We start from the raw sequence: 25,295 nt of genomic DNA on the forward strand, positions 1-25,295 counted from the left end.
CATTATTTGATATTTACATAATATTTACATATCTTAACATAATTATAATCAAAAAGATTGCTTTTCCTTTTTTTTCAAAAAAAAATGAGGCTGGTTGAATTCCCCTACAATATTCAGCTCAGACATACTACTTTGTGAGCATTCCCAAAGTTTTCACACGTATCACTTGCATGCAAAAATTTAACCTGGAAGACGTACATATTTGCAACCCATCAAGGGAAAGGTCTCTGTGTTTAGGTTTCACTCCTGTATCTTGTTCGTACATGTATTTATTTCTTATATTACACAGAAAGTACTGTATAGTACTTACTCTGCTAGCATAATATTGCTGTATGTTCTATCACAAACATTATATCAGCCTGAAAGAACAACTTAGTGACTAAGAAACTAGTCCCAGAGATTTCACATCAGTCTGAAATACTTACTGTAGCTGGGGAAGTCCGTGTTGTATGAGTCACTGAATGACCAGAATTTTCCATTGAATTGCCAATCAGATAGGTCCCTCCTGAGCTGCTAATGAGTTGTCCTCCTGTGACACCCATCTGAATCCCTCCAGTGCCCACCATGCTATGAGAGGAGACCACTGTTGTCACCTGTGCAGAACTTCCTTGAGTATCAAAATAATTTCCCCCAGTGTTTTGGCTGTACATCTGGGTTTCTGTGTATGGATAAGTTGTAGATCGGCTTCAAGAAAAGAAAACAAAAGGAAAAGAAATTATTTGTATTGTTCATTTAACTGAGGGAAATTTTGTATTTGTAGAAATGTGTGTGCAATAGATATAACCAAATTAAATAAGATTGGCAAACAATCCCTGCCTCCTCAGAGAACAACATTTCATCACGTCAAAGAACTAAATAACTAATTTAGTGACAACATTAAACCAAGTATTCAACAAATCCTATGGACAAGTTTGTTAGTCTTACCTGAAGAGGAGTGGAGAAGGGAAGTATGACCAAAATTGAGGAAACAGAAAGAGCTCATACAATTATTAATAAATTGTAAAGCAATTTATTAAGCTCCATGTTTTTTTTTTAATTCTACCATAAAATTTTGAATGTTAGTCATCTTACACACTTTTCATACTGTGCATGTCGCAAAATTGTGAACACATCATACAAATGTCAGCCAAGAAAATCCAACATTCAGGAATCTTATGTTAATTATCAATTTTGAATTTTTCATAGCCCTTTGTTGAAGCTTGAAATTCTGAGCTCACTGGTATTTTAGTACATGCAGTTATTTTTACAGGGTAAATTTAAAATTTTACATGAACTAATATTAAGATGAAAAATTGCATTTAAGAAATAAAACCAATCCAAAACTATCACTTGTAAAAAGGTCACAAAGAAGTTTAAGGTGTGCAGCAGTAAAATGTTTAAATCACTTCTAACTATGAAATATATGCCTCATTAACCAGTTTACCACAAAAAAACATTCAGCTACTGAAACCTTTTATCATATGTTTCACATTCTTAACCACTCATCTTGAATCATTATAATCTATTATAATCTATATAATCTATTTATAGCATGACATAGCTATGACATAGCATGACATAGCTATGACATAGCATGACAAGCATGACAATAGAAAAGTCAAAAGGTAAAAAACTTAAACTAAGTTTACTTAACCGTTAATTTTCTAGATTAAACATAAAATTCTGTAGTATTGCTTGTAATCAATTTACAATATTATTTTGAATTTCAGAGTTTCCCATTAACTTGTATTTGCTTATGCTGAGATGCAGTCTTTCCAAGTAATTACATTTTAACAGTAGCATGATTCAAAAAAAAGATGAGAGGTGCCCAATCTCTTCATAAGTCTCCAATTTGTATATTATAATCATATGAACTACAAAATTATATGAAAACACGCAATGAACAAGTTTAACAAAAAATTTCAGCTGCTTTTATCCAAGAGTACAAGAAGAGGAGAAAGCAGCATTCACTCTTTTATACAGTCAGTAGGTGATTAATACACTTGTCCAGGAATTAGATGTATTTTTTTTTTCAGTTAACTAAATAAGAATTAGTTTCTTATCACAATATAGAAAAGGTAATGGAAATTTACTGTTTGTTGTTCTGTTTTTTAATTATGGAAACTTACACAAGATTAATTAGTTAGTAAACAACTGAGATAATGATTTCTTCTTTAACTTCAGCAAACCATTACTTTTAAAGAACTGAAGAACATTTGACACCTTATCAACATTTGACACCTTATCAACAACCAAAGTCAGAACTTCTGCTATGGCTGCAGACTTCAAAGACCTACAGAAACTACAAAAGTTTACTTTTAAAATCCTCAAAGTTTTATAAGCCTCATACTGCATTATTTCCTCTCACCTCTCCTTAATGTACTTAAATGTTTTCATTTTTATTTTGAGTATTTCAAAAGCTTTTTTATCAGCTGCATGAAACTTGAAGTTAACCTAAAAGACATGCCTTGCAATCTACTGAAAACAAACATAAACAGTTTGTTTAGGGACAATACTCATGTGGGCAGTTAATTTTTTAATATTTCTTTTGGAAATCTAACATCAGCTAATGTTTGCATTGCAATAGCCTATGCATGTGTTAGGCAACCATGCAGGTACTGATTCACCTGTTTAATCAAGCCAAGGTATTATTGTGATATTGCTTACCTTGTGATGAACAAGATAACTGCTAGCAGAGCTGATGTTGCATGTGCCTTAGAGTCACACAATTTAGATCATGAACAGTGATATGCAGCATTTAGTAATGGCGGAAGCTCAGGGTAAAAAACACTTCATCCTAATGTTTGTGAAAGGAGTGAGCACTGTAAATCCACCCTCTCCCCACTCCCACCTCCCTGCCCCCAAAGAAATACTCTACTAGGTATTAGCACAGTAAGAAAATGAATGAAAGGCAAAGCCACTGCTGTCAGTAAAAATAGTTATGGCTAGAGGAAATAGACTGTCCAAAGGACATGAGCAAGATGTCACATATGCTACTTGCAGAAGTAAGTAAATTCAAGAAGCAGTTCTTTGGAGCAATGCAAATGCTAGAGAACGCCCAACGTTTCACAAAAAAAGTCACAATCTTCCTGTAGATGGAGAGGGAAAAGGAAATGCTTGTTTGCTTTTACCTTGTTCAGATATGTATATCATACATAGTCTCTAAGTAAGGACTGATTGTATCACAACACCTACATCTGCTTATAACTACTCCTTATCACTGGATCAAGAGCAACCTTTGGGGTAGATCAACAGGTCAGATAGATCCCAAGATAAACACACTCTTGCCTTTGTTCTAACAACCATGTTTACAGCTGATTCTTTAAAAACACATGATTATTGGAGATGATTAGCAAACCTTTAGCAACAGAGATCAAAAGGGTAATTAAAAGTCAGATACAAGTGTTATTACTACATGCAATAATAACTGCAATCTACCAAAGAGCCTTTTAGCTTAACCAAAATACAAACTAATTCAGTTGTAAACAAAAAAGCATATCCTATACCAACTGGATGAGATGATGTTTTGGAAAGTAGTGACTCAAAGGTTTTAACTTCAATGCTTACGATAATATGAACTCTTACCACAAAATTATGTAAAGAGAAAAATACATTATACCCTTTAAACACACGCAAAGGATAATTTGAAATAAGGTAGTTATCCTACCTCTCCACAGCACTTGTAGTACAAACATGCAGTATGTTCTCAAATTATCTGACATAAATCATACAGTCATTTCTTTCTTCTTACAAAGGCTGTCACAACCATCCTATGCCTTATTTTCTTCAACAGTTGCATATAAAGATCCTCTAGGGACTAGATAACCTCAACGTAACTGAAGTCTTCTGGATCTTTACGAGAATACCTTGGTGATATACTGGGGCTTGAGATACAAGGTAGTAAACAGAATCTAAATCCACTGAAAAATTATGAAATTCAGTGTTTATTAGAATGTAACATTAGAAAGTTCATTAGAATTCCTAAAAAACTTGAAGAATTTCCAGAAGTTGTGCAAACTAGACAATATTTACACCAAGAGCATGCCACACAAAGTTAGAAACATTGAGTGAATTCCATCTAGATTAAAGAATCCAAGAACATGTGTCCAATGTTCAGATCCCACACTGGAAATTAACGAGACCAGCATGAGTTGGACGAGGATTGTGAAGTACTATAGGTTGAGGCACCATCTATTATACTTTATTGCTTACAAACATTTTATGATGATTTCCAAAAAACATAATGCTAGAAAAAAAACACATGGAGTTGTGTTATAAAGTTGTTAAAAGTATACTTCTGGCAAATGAAAACAGAAAGCAGTAATTTCTAAATTCAGTAAGCCCTTGCACTGACATTACCAATTAAGTGCAATGTCCTCAATTTTATTACAGACATTGACAATAATACTACTAAGCTTAGTTTTTAGAGACACTTCTGTCTCTTCAAAGACACTGACACTTTGAATAAAGGAGATAAATAAAACAATGCTGAAGAAAGAGTAAATCTTGCTATCACTCTCCCTTAGTTTTCAGAGTGCACATGCACACATGGGAAATCATTTATTCCCAGCTGCATCTACTATTCGGTTCTATGTGTATGTCAAGACTCTGATCTATTTACTACTACAAATCTGTGCTCCTGCCACCCCATCATGTCTCAGTATTTACATGAACTGATCATAGCCCTAAATTTTCTTTGAACAAATAATTGATGAGATAGACTCACCTTTCCCATAATTTGCCTAGAAAGCATCACCTACTGAATTATGCCAGTTTTATTTCTGGCTTGGAAATGTTTGCTTTGGTGAAGGATTTTTCCATCACTCTACATCTTAGTACAAAAAAAAAAAAAAAAAAAAAAACAACCACAAACCGGATTAATTTCCTATTCCATGAACTGTTTAGAAGTCCAGACAAGTTAACTCAAGTACAGTTTGTGATTGTTTTAAATTAGGTCTTAATTTTAAATTATATTCCAGTAACTTTTGTGACTTGCAAAATAAGGAATTAGGAATTGACTTCTTGTCATCAATTACAAGCACTGATGAAGAAATAGCAAGTATCTGACAGAATGCACACTGTCTTTTAGCTAAAGATGTATACCTTCATACTGTATAACTTGAAATATTAGCTGCCCTTCACAGTGGCTGTGCAACGACTCAGTGTCAAATGTTTTATTTTTCCGTAATTCTATATCGTAAACAAACAAGTAGTGTAATAATCATCTTGTTAATCTAGTAATAACCTCAAAAATACTGAAATGGGTTTTCTTATGGATTGCTTATATAGCTTAGCAGGCAGGCATCTAAGTATTTTTTGCTGTCATCTCTGTAACGAAATCTGTAGTGAAATCATAGTTAATGGTACTTAATTAACTATGGTATTATTTACTGGGATATTAAATATAATAAACAGTAGATGAGAATTAACATTTCAAATATTTCAGCTGTGTACCAATATAAACATGCCATTATTATTTAAAAGGAGAGGAGCTAATACTTATGATCAATGCTGTGGTACTGCAATATGGAAGAAAACCTCTGAGTATGAAAGCCAAGGAAGTCAATTTCCCATCAGAACAATATTCTGAAATTTATTTAACATTTTAGCATATTATTGTGGTCCTGAAGCTGATGGTGAATTTCATGGAAACTACAAAGAACAGAATCAGTCATCTAATGTGCATGTGCAAGACAGCTGGTGGATCAGACCCAGTCAGCATGGGTTCATGAAGGGCAAGTCCTGCCTGACCAACCTCATCTCCTTCTATGACCGGGTGACGCAGCTGGTGGATGACGGAAAGGCTGTTGACAGAGTCTACCTAGACTTCAGCAAGACCTTTGACACAGTCTCCCACAGTATTCTCCTGGAGAAGCTGGCAGCCCATGGCTTGGACAGGTACACACTTGGCTGGGTCAAAAACTGCCTGGAAAGCCAGGCCCAGAGAGTGGTGGTGAACATCCAGCTGGTGACCGGTCACCCGTGGTGTTCCCCAGGGGTCGGTGTTGGGGCCCATCCTCCTTAATATCTTTATTGATGATTTGGATGAGGGAATTGAGTGCACCCCCAGTAAGTTTGCAGATGACACCAAGTTGAGGGGCAATGTCGATCTGCCAGAGGGTAGGAAGGCCCTGCAGAGGGACCTGGACAGGTTGAATCGATGGGCAGAGGACAGTGGGATGAGATTCAACATGGCTAAGTGCCGGATCCTGCATTTTGGCCACAACAACCCCATGCAGCGCTACAGGCTTGGGGCAGAGTGGCTGGAAAGCTGTGCAGAGGAAAGGGATCTGGAGGTGCTGATTGATGCTCACCTGAACATGAGCAGGCAGTGTGCCCAGGTGGCCAAGAAGGCCAATGGCATCCTGGCTTGGATCAGGAATAGTGTAACCAGCAGGACTAGGGAGGTGATCGTCCCCCTGTACTCAGCTCTGGTGAGGCTGTACCTCAGGTACTGTGTTCAGCTCTGGGCCCCTCACTACAAGAAGGACATCGAGGCCCTGGAGTGTGTCCAGAGAAGGGCTACGAAGCTGGTGAAGGACCTGGAACACAGGTCCTACGGGGAGCAGCTGAGGGAACTGGGGTTGTTTAGTCTGGAGAAGAGGAGGTTCAGGGGAGTCCTTATTGCTCTCTACAACTACCTGAAAGGAAGGTGTGGGGAGCTGGGGGTTGGCCTCTTCTTGCAGATAACTAGTGATAGGACTAGAGGGAATGGCCTCAAGTTGTGCCAGGGGAGGTTCAGGTTGGAAATTAGGAAAAATTTATTCTCAGAAAGAGTGGTTAGGCATGGAACAGGTTGCCCAGGGAGGTGGTGGAGTCACCGTCCCTGGGGGTGTTCAAGGAAAGGTTTTATGTAGTACTCAGGGACATGGTTTAGTGTGTAATATTGGTGGCAAGGCAATGATTGGACTAGATGATCTTGGAGGTCTTTTCCAACCTTAATGATTCTATGACTCCATGATTCTTATATGAACAGGTCTCATTGCAGCCAATGCATTGCTGCAGCCTCTGGAGGTTTTGTCTCCTTTCTCCCCACAAAGAAATCTACTCCTGTAATAAGAATATTGATTCAAGGCTGTTTAATAACAGATCAAATCCCAGTGAAGTCTTCCACAAAAGCGTTCTCAATTGGTCTAAAGACAGCCAGAGATGGAAGAACTGATTAAACTGTAAATCACTGTTTCTTTCCATCAATCAAGTTAAATTGCCAAAATCAAAGTTTAAAACCTACACTATAAGAGTGTAATACATTTGTAACCAGAGAACAAAAATTCAAGGTAAGCAATTTGCTCCATAACAATGAATAGGTGACCTTCATTGATGATACCTAGTAAATTAAGATGCAATATAGAAATGGAAATCACAGAAGAATGAATGAGGTGTAGACCCTGCTAGAAAACACATAAAATAGCTGCAAGTGGATCCAGTGTAAGTAGAAAGCCTCCAACCATCCATCATACTTTTCCAGGCATAGCAACTGTGGTGGTGATAACTGGCTCTAACCCTTTCTCAGATGAAAGTCATTGGCCATCATATACATAGGGGTAGTGGAAGGGTAAGCATAACACCAGAGAAAAAAAGAGACTAGCAAGTACGAGAAAGATACTTAGGAAGCTAGTAATTTTAACTGCAGTCATAATTCTCTGATCAGGCAGTTATACTTCAATTAGAGTAATAGTAAATTCTTGGTTTCACCCATAATCTACACATGTTGTAGTACAACAAATTGGTGAAGAATGACCAATTCAATTTGGATTCAACAGCATTATCAATTCTTAGACAATCCCACCAATTAAATCCCTCCTTGCCACACCAGAATTATCAGAAAAAAAAGTTTGGTTTTAGATTAATTAATTAGATTGCATACATTAGTAAATATTACAGTTTGAGTAGGAAAAAAGTTCATGCCTAGAAAAAGGGCCTCACTTGGCTTCTTAATCTATGTGCAACCACAATATACTTTCGCTATCTATTTTAAAACTCCAGGTAACCTGCACATCACAACAATGCATTTTTGCTTTAAGATAGAGTGACATGCTTGACAAGCAAAAGTGTTATTAACAAGACACAAAGGTAGATAACATCATTCAAATATTCTCATATTTTATATAAAGTATGTGACAAGCTGCAGGTTACACCCCTTGTATCATCATTATGCCCACAATTATAATAAAACCAAATAGTGTTTAAGTGTAGACAAATCATGATATAAAATGCGTGGGAAGAACTGTGTTATATGAATACTACATTTGCACCTGACAGACTGTGAAAGCCAACAAGCTTCCTATCATTAGAATCAAAAGAATCAGTAACTATTTTCTCCTAGATATTCAAAGCTCATCCTTTGTTGCTATCATATATGGGCTTAAATCAGTGTTAGCACGCGTGTTCTTTATTTCAAAATAAATAACAACTCATTCATCAGACATACTGTAACTTTTTACTTCAGTAATCCCTGTATACTGAATTAATGTCCTAACCCTTCACTATGGGTTGCAGACTTCTTATTCCACTGCTAAAGCAGAACTATGATTTAATAGATTATGCAGTATATTCTGTATATACTTTGAGTTAGAATTAAGACTTTGATTTAGCATAGTCATAAAATAAATCAAATAAATAATCATATGAAAATAACGAAAAAGACAAAGTAGTGGTCACTCTACTCAATCACATCATTTACAAACCAAACTCTATTTTCTGAAAGTTAAATTGACAAATTCTAGAGTGGGAATAAGGAGATAAATTGGATCTAATACAGTTCCCTCAATTTTTCAGGATCCAAAAGGCTTGTCTTTCACAGATTTCAGTATGATGGATAGAAAAGGATGAACCGCAATCTGAACACTTGCCTCAATATTTTTAGCAAAAGAAAGGCTGGCCCCTGTGTTTTCTATCACAGCACAACTCAACACAGTCTATGCCAGCTTTGTTTAGGGATGTAGTAAGCTTTTGATTCACTTCCAAAAACTTTCAAATGTCAATTCCACATTGATGTAGCTCTGAATAAGCAAATCTAGTGGCAAAACAAGAAGAGGAGAAACAGATACTATTTTTTATTTTATTTTATATAAATCATGTAACTTATGTTAAAAACAGCAAATAGAAGAAAAATTCTTTATGCTCTGAAGGAAGCTAGCCAACAGCAACCTAGGGTCCCATTCCTGACAAATGAATGGCATTCCAACATGTAGTACATATACTCAATAACTTTAATTTATATCAACAACATTTTTCCATTCTTAATCTGCAGTATAAAAGTATAAGGGAAAATGAATTTCTCAAGATACAGTCTTTAAAAAATTTTGAATACAAACACAGAGTGGCCCTATTCTCCATGGAAGAAGCCAAAATCTCTAGGTTAAAGTTCCTAAAAATTCTGGACAAGAAATCATATCACTGGCAAAGTCTTCTTCTATGTGAGGGAGAGACAATCTGGATTAGGCTCGCTTGCTAAGAAGAATGCTCTTATTGATTAGGGAAATTTTTTATATCCTATTGACTGATTCTACAGAAACTAACAAAGGGATTCAGATATAGAAACACAATAAAATAAAAACATGGAAACCTGAAAGTTCATACTAAGCAGTCAGTAACAATTGGTTTTGTTTTCTTCAACCACTGTAAGCAGTCATGTAGTACCTATCTCATACACTGCCAAAAATGCATGTGCCAACAGCTCATGTGAGAATAACCTTTATGTGGTGTATCTGGGAGAAGCTAGTGACCATGGAATACTTCAAACCCATGAATCTACTAGAAGTCTTGAACTCTCCTGTTTAAAAACGAACAACAATGTGGTAGATTCATTCTTTTTAAAAACTTTTATAAATGGACATATTTTCTTTGTCCTCTGAGAGTATATTACTCTCAGGGGAAGACGCTTACTGAAACAATGATGTTCAGCTAAGGAAAGTATATAATATTACAGCGCCCAGCTTATAATATTTATAATTAGTTCTCAAATTACACTTTGTCACCTAGGAGACAGGAAATACTCATCAACTTTTCTTTAGAAAAAAATTTCCACACGATATCTTAACTTACTCAAAGCTTGCTAGTGTTGAAATATGTTTATCTTAATTTCATATAAAACAAACGGTTACACTTTCGGAAACATACTGATCACATAAAAATCATTTAGCTGCTAAAGCAGTACAAGCTACGTTGTACCAGCAAGCTCCTCCTTCTACCTATTTTTTAAGTCACTCACATAATTGTTAAACTGTAAGCAATGTCTAGAAAAGTAAAATGTCTAGAGAAGAAACGGTGAGCAGCTATATCAGCAAAACTACAGCAGCATAAATAAAAATGTGCAGTCTCCTGCATGGAAACAGTTTTTCAGGGCTATTTATCCATTCACACCTTTTTAACATTTTTTTTCCCCAGCCACCCACTCATCCTGGATTTTTGTTAGATCTGTTTGTCATCATTTTCTGCCTTCTGTCTTCTAGAATGTGAATCCCACATTCTCAATCCCTTCCAGCAGTACTCTACCTAAAATTAACAGCCACTGCCTAATTGATCCCAGCCCAGATCTTAGCAGATTTTTTGTCTTTCACTTACTGCTATTAGTTGTATTGTTTGACAATTTGATTATAGCATTCAATAATTCAACATCTCAACAGAATAAAACATTTTTTGTTAAAAAAAATGCAATCTAGAAACTCAGAAAAAGTTTAAACTGCACAGAAGTTTAAACACATTCCTAATGCCACTGCTCAGATTTAAATTCCCAGTTGAAAGTGCTGAAGTAGTAGAACTTTATAAAGAAAAGCTAATTAACATGTAGGAAAATTAGGATGTTTTCCTTTATTTCAACAGCTGAATGTCCTCAGCTAAAATGTTTTCAATTTTCAAAAACAATGTAAGCCAAACAAATTAAAAGAATCAAAGAAAATCAAAAAAATCAAAGAAAAGTAGCCTTCTTCACAGAAAATGGAAAACCTAAATGCTTACAGTTTAACAATCATATGAGTGACTTTCAGTTGTTGTGATACCTTAAACTAGATGCCAGTCAACACTCATTCTTAATAACTGGAAAGTCTAATGAATATTTAAAACATTGTTTAGGATTTACAATTGAGAAGAAAGCAGACAAGATAGTATATGACAGTAGTGATTGACCAAAGCAGGCTACTAGTGTTAACATCAGAAGTCTCTGAATCATATTACATTGCTCTTTTGAATCACTTTTGGATTAGCATCAACATATACTAAAAACAGTAAATAAGCTTTCTAAATGATTTTTGTTTCTTCCTCAACCCAGTAACATACCAAAAATAGCAAAAGGCAGGTAAGTGAAAAAGACAGGCAGGGAAGTTCCTTCCCAAGCAACATGATCTTATTTTAAACTAACTTCAGAGCTGGCCCTGCTCCAAGCCATGGATTAGACTAGATAACCTCCAGAGGTCCCATCAAACCTAGCTTATCGTTCTATGTTTCTAAACTTGTGTGTTGAAGAAAGGAATGTGATGTTGGAAAAGCACATTCAGGGAAAAGCAGGAAATGCACAATAATAGCCACAAAAGAGGCTAGAGAAGCAGCGAAAGAAGATAGCATTACTCTCTTTCCTCTGCCTCTCCTCATCCTTTTGGATTTTTTTTTTAATCATTTTATCAGACAAAGGAATGAATTACATTATTACTTTCTCTGAATAATAACTGCAGCCATTGGAACTTTTTATAGATTTGCCACTATGATCGCAGCAAGGAAGACAGAAGGCCTATGAGAAGATAACACTACCACAAAGTTACACAGCACATCCTATGAACAGAACTTACTCATAAACCTAAAAGGTGCTTCTTCAAAGAGCACTATGCTGTACACATGTAACTTCATTTAAGTCCAGCTAAAACAATCACAAGAATTCTTTTCATGCAACAATTAATACCTTTATAAACAGTGAATTCAGCTTTTCATACAAAAACTATTTCAAATGACAATAGTAAAAACTTTGATTAATCCTTTTTTTTTTTCCAACTTAAAATGAGTTGTTGATAGAATCTTACTGAAAATATACATTTAACTTCACATTTTAATAAACAAATTCTGATCATTTGCCAACTTACATAGCTCCATTAGTGTAGACCGTGTCACTTCCTTCCACGTACTGAACCTGGGCTGGGTAGACATGCTGTACCTGTTGCACAGTCTGCACTTGTTGCACCTGAAAACAAGAACACCATAAAATTGGGATGCTGTCATAAAAAGACTGAAAAATTACATTTACTAAAGAAGAAAGTATCCTTTGTCCACATGTATGCCTTTTCTTATTTCATTTTAGCCATGAATAACACAAGCCTTAATATACTTCTTAATGTACTATAACACACAGCTTAGATGTGCTACAATAAATTTAGAAATATAGGTTTACAACAAAATGATTTAGTTCTTGTTCAACTGGGGTTAAACTACAGTGGTTTAAGTTTTTTTCTAGTAATGTTTTGACCCAAAGGTACAATTACAGATCAAGAACCCCACTGTGTCACCCTCTTTCCAGAATATCAGCAGCTATAACATACTCCAAGAAAAACTTTTTATAATACCAATGAGTTAAACAACAAGAAGCAGTACGGCATTTTCATCTATATTGCTGAGAAGGTATGCCTGCCTTGCAAAAGTGTATCACTAGTCACAAGACTACTCCTTTGACTCATATACTATGTGAAGCAGTTCAAGGTTATGAAAATTTCCTGTCCAGTCTTTTTTTTTCTTCTGCAATAGTAGAGATTAAGAAACCCGTATTTTACACAATATTGTCCAGAGAAGCCGTATTTCAGTGGTCCTAAACCTAAAAGAAGCAAAAGGATTTAGAGACTTCTTAGACTAGCACAGTATTACCCTAGAACTGAATCAAGAAAGTGACAATGCACATATTTATTCAACAGATTTAATATAAACTACATGTGAATGACTGCTATTTTTCTCAGATATTTTGTTATGAGGCAACTTCAGCTTGATCCAGTTGCTCCTAAGAACAGCAAACGCCATAATCCCAGATCAAACTGCATCTCTTACATTTGATGGATCATCTCTAAGAGCTCTTTGAGAATATCCTCATTGTCATACCTTCACTCCACTATATTCTAAAGGTTTATTTAAATAAGCACAATTTTCTTAGTCTTTTATAGTACTGTCTCAGACTGTGAAAGGAAAACCTAGGTTTTGCACAGAAAAATTTTCTTAGGTTGGTATTAAAATTAAAATTCTGAAAACAAATGCAACAGTGTTTTGAATCCAGCTTTACTAGCATGATAGCAATGGTGTGACACAATATGATGGTTGAACTATCTATTAAAAGGCACATTTTTCTGACTTGCTACGTAAGTCATTATCTACATTGGCACAAATTCCTGAAATACGATTTATTCACTTCAAAAAAAAAAAAAGACGATAAAGATATTTCTAATTATTAAGATAAAGTGTTTATGTACTTTACTGTGAAACATATGTGCCACAGACTACAAAAGTTTTACAGCTTGACTCTAAAAGTATTTCTTCTTCTCAGGTGACTCTAGTTCTATGATGACCTGTAATCAATGGGAGAGTAAGAGTCACTGTTGAGCAGAGCACTGAACTGATCTACTTAACCTATACAGAGAGAAAACATCTTTAAAACAGACTTTGTTCTTAAAAGCAGTAATTTGTCACCTTCCATGTAACAGATTAGTTCCATTTTCTGTCCCAGTAGTACACCAGTGGAAATACTGGGGAAATGATGCAATTATCAAAATGCTTCTGTCCAACCTCTCTGAAAAATCCCTTCATTCCCTGCTCACATGCAGTGAATATGGCTTACTCACTACTAAAAAACTAACAAACAAACAAACAAACAAAAACAAACAAACAAAAAAAACACTGTGTTTTATAAATAAAAGGAATTGATTTCTTTCCTAAAACCTCCAAACAGTTAAAATGGAACTTACTATACATATAAATGCAACATTAAAAACTTCCTGTCAGTCAATTCAGGTCATGTTCCCATTCTGTACAAGCTATTATAGTCTTGTTATAAGAATATAATACTCTTGGATGCAGGCTGCTACGATTTCATAAACTGTGGACTCAGAGCAGTGCAACATCTGTAACACGGATCTGAGAGGATACTGCAGGAAGGTAGTGGTATAGCGTGTATCAAAGCTCAGACAGGGAACTGAAAAATTTCAAGACATATTTAATTTCTGATTTGGAATGAGAAAACACCTGTTTCATTTTCCACAGAACAAAATAATAATTAAAAAAAAAGTTTAAAAGAAAGTTTTCATTGAATAGTTTCAAATTTTCACCAATTTTTACATATATTATCTATGGGCCTAATATGCAGTACTGCCAGAAATATGACTTCATGCAAATAAAACAACAATTTTTAAATTGGCATTTAAGAATGGTTAAAGTGCAGGGCTAATAAGAACATCTAATCTTCTTTCGTAGATAAAAGTATTTTTCTTTTAAATTTTAATAATGAAGTTCAATAAAGCCAGATTATAAAAGAGAGTTATTTTGCTTCAGGTTCTCCAAAACTCAGTACTGCTAAAGTTAAATTGATTCTGGTACTGAAATCTTTAGTGACTACACTGTATTGCACTGTACGTACCTCTGACTTTCTCTACCTCAAGGCTTTTAAATATTTTTCCTGCCAAGGAATATCAAATAAGTGACCTTTAGAGTGACCTTGCATTTGAAAATTCTGCCATGCTGAAACTCTTTGGCATGTGACACCTTAAATTCTACTTTTATTTCCTATTTTACTTCATTTTGGGAAAAATGTTTTCATTAGAGTTTTATTAGTTTAAGTGCCTGTGGATTTTTTCTTTAATCTTCAGGGACAGGAAGAAATCAAGTGCATACATGTACTCTCCATGTGCACACCATTATTTGAGAAGAATTTAGCTATGAAGAAACAAAATACCAAAGGAAAAAAAAAATCAATTTTTATGCAAATTGTAAAAATCGTTTTGTCTTCTATTTATCACTTTCCTTGCACATTTTATTAAACTGATTAAGGAATTGCATTAGATATGTTCTTTAGCTTTGGGGCAGAACAGAAACTGAAGATCACTGAGAGAACATTCAACAGATACCTAAACCAAAATGGCCTACTTGCATAAAAACAAAGAAACAAAAAAACAGACAACACACACACAAAAAGCTTCCCAATAATTTAATTAAATGATTAAGGCTGAAAACAGAAAACACAATGAAATATTTATTACAAAGCAACAGTACTCAAGTTCACAAATTTTATGTTTGTGGGGTCGACTGGTGAACTAGTCATGGGAATTGTTATTATTGTCTGGACAGAAAACAGAAAATTAACTGGCTGGCATAGGAAATAATGAGTTAAATAGGGTTAAACAGATCATTCATTCCTCTTGCTTCAGTGATTCTAGCCTGGAATAACTGGAACAGGATTAGAAGTAAGCAGCTGAAATGTTCCAAGAGAACAAGAGGAGAATGAAAACTTACTTTGATATACATGTGTAATTATAATCACTAGTTGAAGAAAAAACAAAAAGAAAATTATATTGTTAATGATACTATCTCAAAGGAGCAAATGAGGGACTAAGTCATATTATATCTACGAGAGTTTGTCAACAAAGGAAATTGAATAAAAGCATACGGAAATACAGAAAATACTTTTAAGCACAAAAGCAAAATTTAAGAGAAAATTCTGATTTGAGATTTGCTGATTTTCAAAGCACTAGTAATCAAAGAGTAGAAAAATACAGTAAAACATATAAGGATTTTTAAACCACATTTAAAAGAGAACACATAATTATTCACAGTGCCTATGCCAAATAGTTGTATATGCATCTTCTGTCCTCATATATAAAAATAATGTTTCTACTTTCATTAGTATGGATTACTTTTGGCAAGCAATATATAAATAGCGTATGCTGTAATATTCTAAGCACATTCATATTTATATAATGCTTAATGTCAGCTCGTGATTACGTTTTTCATATGCTAAACATGATTTTGCATTGAGACTAATTCTGATTACCAGAATTCTGCATCTTCAGTTTAATGAAACAGTTCTTTCTAAAGGTGATGGCCATGGTGTATGTTGACTACAAGAATTGCTTTGTTCAACTTCTGATGTATCGATATACCTTTGTAAAACAGATTACATGATTATTTTTAGTTTTATTTCTCCAATCCTTCTACGTTGCATAACATAAACTACTAAGTGCAGTTAATTTTTAATCTTTAGAAACTTTCTGCTCTGTGTTAGAGCACTTGTTGAAAAAAACAATGATACATTACTGAAAAATCCCCCTACCTGAGGAAGCAGACTGAGAAAATTCCTGAGGCTATTAAGACAGTTTAATTATACTCCCAACATTTTGGTCTTACTCTTGTTGCTTTTTGCTTACACATGTATATGTTTGTCCCCTCACCATTCCCCTCCATTCCATCTCAAGAGTGACAGTTGCTGTGCTGCATATAAATAACTGCCACCATTGCAATTTTTACCAGAAGGGAATCCTACGTTTTCATTAATGGTATCTGTTTTTTTTTTTTCCCTTTCTGTTTTGAAGTACCACAGCAGAGCTTTATGAAAGCCATATATATACTAGCTATATGCAAATTAGGGATTTGTTTAGTTGAAAGTATCAGGGGGCACTCTTTTGTTGTTTGCTGAAAAGACAGGATGCTTCAATACAACACAGCTGTAAGAGAAAGGTTTTCATTACACCCTTTCACTAATCCAGCTGGTTCTTCTGCGCAAAAAAAGTTAATTTGGAAAGATATAGCATACATTTTGTGGGCAATGAAAAAACACTGATACCATGAAAATAACCCCAAATTCATACAGGCATGAGATGTAATTTAAGTATGGTGTACAAACAGTAAAGCAAATGTCGAAAATAAAGATCTCACAGGAAAAAATGAAATATTATACACAGCTTTAATATTAATTAAAAATTAATCTAAAATGGTCTTATTCAGTAAAATGTGTTAATAAATTACTATAAACATAAAAAGAGAAAAGATTCAGCTTACACCAAACTGTTGTACATACACGAATACATGTTATAGTAACTTAGAATTAGCTAAATTCAAGAAGTACCCTATTGCTTTCGTAAATTATATTCATATAACGCTATAAAATGAATGTGAATATTCACATATTTTGTGGATACAGCTGGCATTATTATCAAGTATGTCTTTTATAAGCCATACAAAAAAAAAAAAAAAAAGAATAATTGAATATTGTATATAGTATTCACCTAAAACCTTCCCTCACACTTTCAACATTGGTAACTTTGAACATGCAAAAATAATAAGGCCTGTATCTCCCATCTAAATAATGACATAATCAAATTAGCATTTGTTTCTCCTGATTTTCTTTAGGCAGATTGACCTGCTCCTAATGAATATACCTAATGCCGAATATTTAGGCAAATGCAACCTACACGCAGAGAATTCTTCAGGGCAGATCACACCTACAGTTTCCTCTACACAATGATTGTTTCAATGTTTGATATTCTTTTTTTTTCCCCCTCACCTTACAGCTGAAAGTACCTATCCCACCCACATTCTTCATCAAATTTCTCAATGGCATAGCATGTTCACATCTTCACTCTTCTTTTTCTTCTCACCATACATCCACATCTTTTAAAATTCCTAATGTTTTCTCAATAATTCTATAATCTATTTTCTTCCTCTATAAATAAGTATCTCCCACATATTATGTTTTACTCACTGCAATACTGTCTGTATTGACTGGTCTAACATTCTTGTTGCCTATTCAATGCCTGCAAAATTTTGCAAAACTCCTCTTCCTTGGCTGAGTTGATCCACTTAGCTTTTCTTTCTGAAACATTATGTTGATTCCTACTGGCAGAGTTGGAGGCAATTGGAAAAGTATAGTCTAATATTACCATGAGAAAAAATCATCCAAAATACTGATAGATTACTGAATGCAATGGAAAACTCAGAAAGCAGTAGTACTAAAGAAGATGTAACAGTTGATCACGGACAGTTTTCCAAACTTGCATCCCACCACCACAACAACAATGATAATGATAATAATAATAATAATAATAATAATAATAATAATAATTAGTTCTCATTAAGGCCTAATAAGGCCAAAACAATAAAACAATCCACTCCTTGGCTTCTGTCTTTTGACATGAGTATTATATTGATAAATTGGAATAATTTCAGAAAAGATACAAACAATAGGTGACAGAGATAAATGTGTTAATTATGTAGGAAAATAAAGAGCCAAATCCATCCTACAAGTTTTCAGAAAAGTAGCAATTTTACACAACCAAAGTTTATAAATACCAAAGCCATGTGCATTGTTCATTTTCTTATGAAAAAAAATATAACAAATGCATAGAAGATCCCATCCTTACACTTAATCAATTCAATGATTAGAACTAAAATACTATAAAGTATCCTGTATGCCACTAAACAGTTTCCAATCTTCAATCCATCACAGTGATCAGTATTCACATAGATCAAATTCAGTATGTAAATTAGACCACCATATATTTAAGATATTTGCTTAAATAAACAACTGTGTAGCACTACCAAATTGCAGTATTTTATCTAAAAAGCTGAAATACAGCAGTAACAAAGAATAAATCACGTAAGCTACATCCAAAAAATCTGTCATCATATGAGAACATAAAAACATGTCAAGTTATCCAGATCATATTTCATAAAGAAAAAGAAGTCCTGTACTTTACAGTGCTTAAAAAATAATTAGCCAGACAAAATCTCCTATAAAGGTTTTCTGAGTTGAAGCATCACTAAAGCATCAATTAAAACTTAGCACACTATTAAAGAACCTATATTCTAATCAACATCAAGTTAGGAGAGAGCTGTACAATAGTTTGAACTCAGGAGAATACTTCAGACAACTGTTGATCCACTAATGGTGAATTCTGAGCAAATACACACAAAGACTTAAATAACATTTTTAAGTCCAAATTTAATGCTTTGAAACATTTTTGTTTTAAAAACAAGCTTGCATCCTAAAAGATACATGAACATACAAGCAGAAGCTATAGTACTGAAAGGCATTTGAAATGTAGTTTGTACATCAGGTAGAAAATGTTAGAAAAATGTAGGAGTGTGTGGAAAAATGTTACAAAAGCACATACCACCTGGAAAAAATATATCACCTGGAATTAAACTTGATAAAATGCCGAAAAAATAATTTAGGGAACAGTATTTCATTGGCAGAGACAGACTACACTATTTAATAAGTTATGTCTAATTCTCAAATTAGTGATTTTGAAATTAGTGATTTTTGAAGTCAGTTTTTGATGAAAACCAACATCGGTTATCACCTAGAGTACTTGTCACAGAGACAGCTAATTTCTGCGTAAACAGGAAAAATCTTAGACAGTTGTTACTGCTTTCATGTTCAGTCCCCGTTTTCAACCTCACAACTTTTTCTTTTTTCCTTCAGTCACCACTCACAAAGCTTGTGGGTGCTACATAAGTGAGTGACAATCTCATGTAACAGAGGTGTAAACTGTGCTGGCTGCTACAAGTCTTCTTACTTTCCTGGCAAATGCACATTATGAATTACATATGGTCATACCACAAATACTTTCATGACATTGTGTAAAGATTTGCAGTGAATCAAGGCTAGAGATTAATCACTTTACATTGCAACATTTATATTGCACTTAATTGGAACTCAAAACTAAAGGAAAAATGATACAGCCAGCAATATCATAAATATTAATCATGATTCAAAGGAACAAATGTAATATTCAGAGATATAAATTAAATTTATACGAGTTATTAGATAAAGTACCTACTTTAAAGTACCTACCTCTAACCTACTGTTAGAATCATGTATGCTGGTGCCTGTCAAGATACTCTAGTTCAAGGAACAGACCTTGAAAACAGACTGCCTTTCTAGGTGGCTACTTTAGTTCCAGCAAAATAAAATCATTAAAGCAAAGCAAAACAGTTCATTCAGCAGCCCTGTACAAAATCAAGTTCTTTACTACACTGTGAAGAACTATCCCTCAGGATTTTTTATTTCCTCCCAAAACTAACACCACCTACCTGTTGCTGAACTGGTACTTGCTGTACTACCTGTGTGGGCACTGCTGCTTGGCTAGCCACAGATGTCTGTAAAGTCACAGTTGAACCTGTATCCGACCCAGTCTCTGATGTCTGCATCGTGGTCTCTGAATAAAATTAAGAAGTAAAATTAAAAGGTTAGTGCATTTATTTATTTTTTATTTTTCATTTTGGCACTTATTTTGGCACCCTAATTTGGGGGTTTTATCCCTTAGCCTAACTGGATATCAAAATCAGCTAATATGAATCTCAGTATTAGCTAAAAGGCAACTTTTCCCCTGCTAGCATGAGTTATTGCAAATACTTTCTCTCTTACTTTTTTCATACTTATATTTAAAATATCTTTTATTTACATATGCAGAGATATCTCACTTTGTTACTTTAGGAATAACTCAGAAAAATCAGCAGCAAGTAAAGTCTTCTCTAAGCTTTTAACTGGTCATCATTCAAAACTTTTTATTTTCTTTCTTACTGAATTATACTAAAAACTCTATACGAAGTTTAAAGTTAAGCTTGTAACACTTCACAAAATGAAGGGTTGTAATCTGGAAAGCAGTCTCTGAAAAGCATTTAACGAGTCACAGTGAAAAAGCAACTCAAATACCCTTCAGCAGAAAGCATTAAAGCAACCATTGTAGTTGTAATCTGAGAAGAAATATTACCACTAAAACCATAAAGTACATATGCAGTAGAAAAGCAGCTAAAATTGTGACACTGACATTTTAAAGGGAACAATAGAAAACTGGATACAATACAGTGAAATGATTTGCGAGACAAAGAAAATGCTTTACAACGAAAACTTTATCAGAAAGACAACTGAGGATGTTGTTTGCTCTCACAGGAAATTTATACTGGGAACTATAGGGTTCCTCAATTTTGCACAGAAGATATAGCAATACATTTGACTGGAAAACAAATCAACAGTAATTGAAAGCCAGGAAGAAGACTGTTTTGTTTTGTTTTTTAATCAGTATCTTTTATGCAGTAGGTTATTAACCAGTGAAAATAATAACTAGATGAGGCAGTTTCTTCTTCACCTGGTACCTTCAGAACAGAAGACTGTATATTTCTGTGAAGAATTACAGTCAACAAATACAAAACAGTAGTCTCTAAACCAATCACTATCTAAAAGCCTTACTTAATCTGTATTAATCTATTTTAGCTACAGAATATTTTGGCAACCCAAGTACCAATATCACCAAAAATGAGTAGTGTTACTATCCAGGTTTCTTTGAAGAATCTACAAATCTACCAATACTTACAATGCCCTAACCAAGTAATTTTTTAGTTTAACCAAACAGGCACAGATGTCTGGCAGGGAAGAAGGTACACTTTAACCTCCCCCAGACAAAGAAGCCTCCCCCAAAAAACAACCTACAATATTTACTGAAACAAAACCATAATAAAAAATGTATCTATTCAAGGGCATACTATTTCATAGTAGGAGGAATTCATTATTGCACAAATAAACCTTGGAAGCTCCTCAGAAAATTCAATATTCTCCTTGCTTGACTACTGAACCAGCTGCAATAACAGACCTTCCTTTCAAGGCTGGGTTCCAGAGCAGTTTAAGCTGATTTAAAGCCAGGTTTTTGCAGCCCCTCCCTCTTACTGACTGTGCATTCAAATGTAGTCCATGCAGAGCAGGAAACAGGCATATAAATTTGGGATAGGGACAGGAGACAGGCAGGACTTTGCCAGCTGGGAACATTATTGGCTTAAACTTCACTGAGCCATGTCTATAGTGCATAATAGATTTAACTGCTTTTCCAATATTCAGAAAGGCTGAAAAATTGTTGATCAAACTTGTTCAAGATTGATCAATAAGCTCTAAGTTACTATGACGACTGAACCCTGTACCTCTTTCCAGCCTGCCTGGCAAAAATTAGGATACAGAAAGAAATGAAAAAGAAAAACTAAACTTCACAGACAATGACTGGAATATTAAAAATCCTAATTAAATTAGGATTTAAATTCCCAATTATAAATGGATGTCCTCAGGATAAATACACTTACTGTGAAACAGTAAATTTCATACTTTTCTTTGTACCTAAAGAAAAGGCAGTATAAAATCCAAAATAGTTATTTATCTCAAAGAACTGTGCTACATTTCACATATCAGTCTATCCTAACTGAAAACCAATAGTTTTACCCTTAAGTCAAATATTAACAACAGCATTCAACTTCCAGCAGTAAAGTCCTGAAAGAAAATTTTATTTATTTTCCAATATGCAATCATTTTTAAAGTTTCTTCACGTAACTTAAGTCATTGTGCCATACAAGACCTTAGATATTAGACCAAACTCCTCCACAATGTAAATGTATGATCTTAAATAAGCTCAGAGTCAAAGGTTTGGAAAACTACTTTTTGCAAAGAAAGGCAAAATGCGGATTTATGTTTTATATATGTATGCATAAACTTATACATGGAAATAATAATCATAGCACTGATTATCATACCTTGTGAAGAGACACAGCACAATGGGATAGCAAGTGCTTTTGGGGGTTACCAAAACATAACAAATGACATAATAATGGCAACATACCTAATGGAATACTAATAATTGAATATTTTAGATTTATACTAAACACTAACACTATATTTTAAACACTGTAACCATTTTCTAAATTTGAGCAATTCAATTTTTACTTATCTCTTGCTCAGCACCAAGTCACTGCTAACAAGAAAGAACCTGGGCTACAGGAAACTATGAACTTTGATTTGCATTTAATTCATTTACAGATCTCATTTCTGATCATCTCAGATTCATTCACAGATGATCTTTCACTTTCTGAAGTCACGAGATTTTGATAAAGAAATATTCTTACTACTTTAAAAGCAAAGTCACTATTAACAACGACTTTTTTTTTGTATTGAAAATATTTAGAAAAAAAAACTTTCCTGTTTTGCATAATCATATGTAAATTCATTGGGCAATTTTTTTCTCATTATGGATCCTGCATAAATACAGAAAATAAAGAGAAGACAAAAATGTGTAGTGCAGACACAGTGCTGCCTGGTAAAAGCTACTTTTCAGCCAAGTAAGAATTTAAAATTTTCCAAAAGTATCCAAACAACCCTGTGGATATGTCTATTCAGTTAGCGATGAAGCTCAGCCCTTAACTCATAAATCATATGAACTTTTGTCTCAGCCCATTGCCTTCAACTTGATAAAATCCTTCAGAAGTGAAGTAAAAAGAGAAACAGCTCATATGAGCCAGCTGGAGTTCACTCTTACATGTTACCCAGGCAAAAACATTGGCAGGCTGACAGAATAGTGGAAATCAAAAGTTTAACGTTAAGTAACTTCCTAAAGCATCTCTCTGCTATATAAATGCACTTCCAGTCTGTTTCGTGGCTCAGTTAATAGGGTTATTTTAAGCCACCAGTTCTAACAAACACTCATACAAGGCACTGCATGTCCAGCTGGAAGCAAAAGTGAAGAGTCCAAAAGAATTAAAAGGCATTATTTCATAGCACCCTTTAGCTTCACTTGACTGCATGTTGTTTCCTGGTTACAGTGTACAAACATGTCAATCACTGAAAGGGAGGAGGAGTGCTGCTGTAGTCAAATAGAGTTGTGACTTTTAAGAAGCCGTTCCGACACTGTTAATTGCTATGTCACGTCTCACACCGTACTTGATCATTACATCTGCAATTCAAGATGAAATGAAATTAGAGGGAGGTTCTCTAATCTGAGAGAGGAACCTAACATCTTTCTGTCCTTGTGGCAGTTGTCATGGAGTGTGCCTGACTGCCATTAGTGCCAGCCCTTTTAGAAAAAGGAAGCAGCTTTCTTCCAAGAAGAGAGGATACCCTGCTTGTAAGCCAGCCGTCAGTCCCTGTGGAAAAGCCTTGACATGGGCAGACCACAAGTACCACTGACAGCTGACAGTCTGCTGATAGGCACTGTGGGATGATGAACAGGGGTAGTCGAGAATCAGGTACTCTGCCCAGTCCTATAGGAGAGTGTAAAAAGTCACATATGAGACCTTACAGGGACATACAAGAGTGGATCCAGGGGTACGTGGGACAGAATCCCCAAGAAGAACTGCAGACACTCCAGAGGACCCCCCATGGCCTGTCCTAGGACTACCCATGACACAGCTGGCACTATGACAGTGACCTGCCAAACTTCAGACCTCGTCATTTCATCCACAGGGCATGGAAGCTGTGTAACTTGGGTAAACTGCACCTACGTTTCAGAACGAAGTGTTTTGGTGACCGAGTCCATTTCATCTTTACACTCTCAATTTGGTGACAGACCCATATTTAAGCATTCAATTTGATGTGCTTGTCTCCCTCAGAATCATAGTTACATTATTCTTAATAATCTAGGCTAATTGGTAGCTCTATAGACTGATTTATCAGTAAGTAAATGAGGATGGTTACAGCATGGCTGGGGAACATAAACTTTGCTGTTTGTTTTCCCTAAGCAGAACATTAGGTTTACCTAATGATGTAATATTGACTTATTCAATAGTATTTTTTTTCATCATTCTGCTCTAAGTCTTCATCCCAAATACAATTCCTTACCATACCACATTATACGTGATTGACTTTCCTTTGCAGATGCCATGTAATGTTTGAAAGTAAACTTTTATCAACTTCCTATTCACAGTTTTTGTAACTACATGTTTGTGAGGCAGTCAGTGTAATTCTTTTACATTGCATCAATGTTATATGAACACATTTTGATAATCTAGATGGAGTCTCTCCATTTCTCACTGATGCTACATATAAGTACAGTACTGTATATTACAGCAAAAAGACACCATCCTTGCCTAATGGGAGTCAGGTGTATCACAAGCAACAGATCCATGTTTGACAATGATCCTTTTTATTCTGGCTAATTAAGCAGTTGGACACACCCACCTGTTAATGGTTTTGCTTTGTATAGCCAGTACTTGCTGTATCATGTGAATGTAAACCAAATAGGGCACATTCTGAAAGAAAGCTAATTAACCCCTCCAAGTGGGAAAAAGTTATTGCTCGAGCCCAGCTGCTGAACGTGACAAGATTAGCATTTCTTCAGTCTAGCGGAGAGTACTCAGGGAAAGCTACTATGCTGAAAATTACCCTTTTCCTGCATATTCTGTAAAATTTCATGTTGTCTGTTAAGTTCCCCAGAGATTTTTTAATACACTGAAATTCACAATTGGAATCCTTCTGTTTTCTAGACTTGAAATATCACGGCTAAATAGTTGAAAACTATCTAACTTGAACAATTAGTTATCAAGTAAGATTGTTA

The 25,295-nt window shown here is 34.8% G+C and overlaps 1 protein-coding gene across 4 annotated transcripts in view; it reads right to left on the reverse strand.

The window, feature by feature from the left end:
- The window catches only part of RFX3 (regulatory factor X3), a 125,267-nt gene that overhangs the window by 45,079 nt on the left and 54,893 nt on the right, over positions 1-25,295 (reverse strand). For all 4 annotated transcript variants that reach the window (XM_040540791.1, XM_040540788.1, XM_040540789.1 and 1 more), the window contains 3 exons: positions 20,026-20,150; positions 12,051-12,148; positions 426-684 (listed from right to left, as the gene is read on the reverse strand). In XM_040540791.1, coding sequence (XP_040396725.1) covers positions 426-684; positions 12,051-12,148; positions 20,026-20,142 — 474 coding nt within the window. In that variant the 5' untranslated portion in view covers positions 20,143-20,150. The remainder of the gene's footprint in view (positions 1-425; positions 685-12,050; positions 12,149-20,025; positions 20,151-25,295) is intronic.

This window comes from Cygnus olor, chromosome Z, assembly GCF_009769625.2.
Source record: "Cygnus olor isolate bCygOlo1 chromosome Z, bCygOlo1.pri.v2, whole genome shotgun sequence".
Classification (NCBI taxonomy): Eukaryota; Metazoa; Chordata; class Aves; order Anseriformes; family Anatidae; genus Cygnus; species Cygnus olor.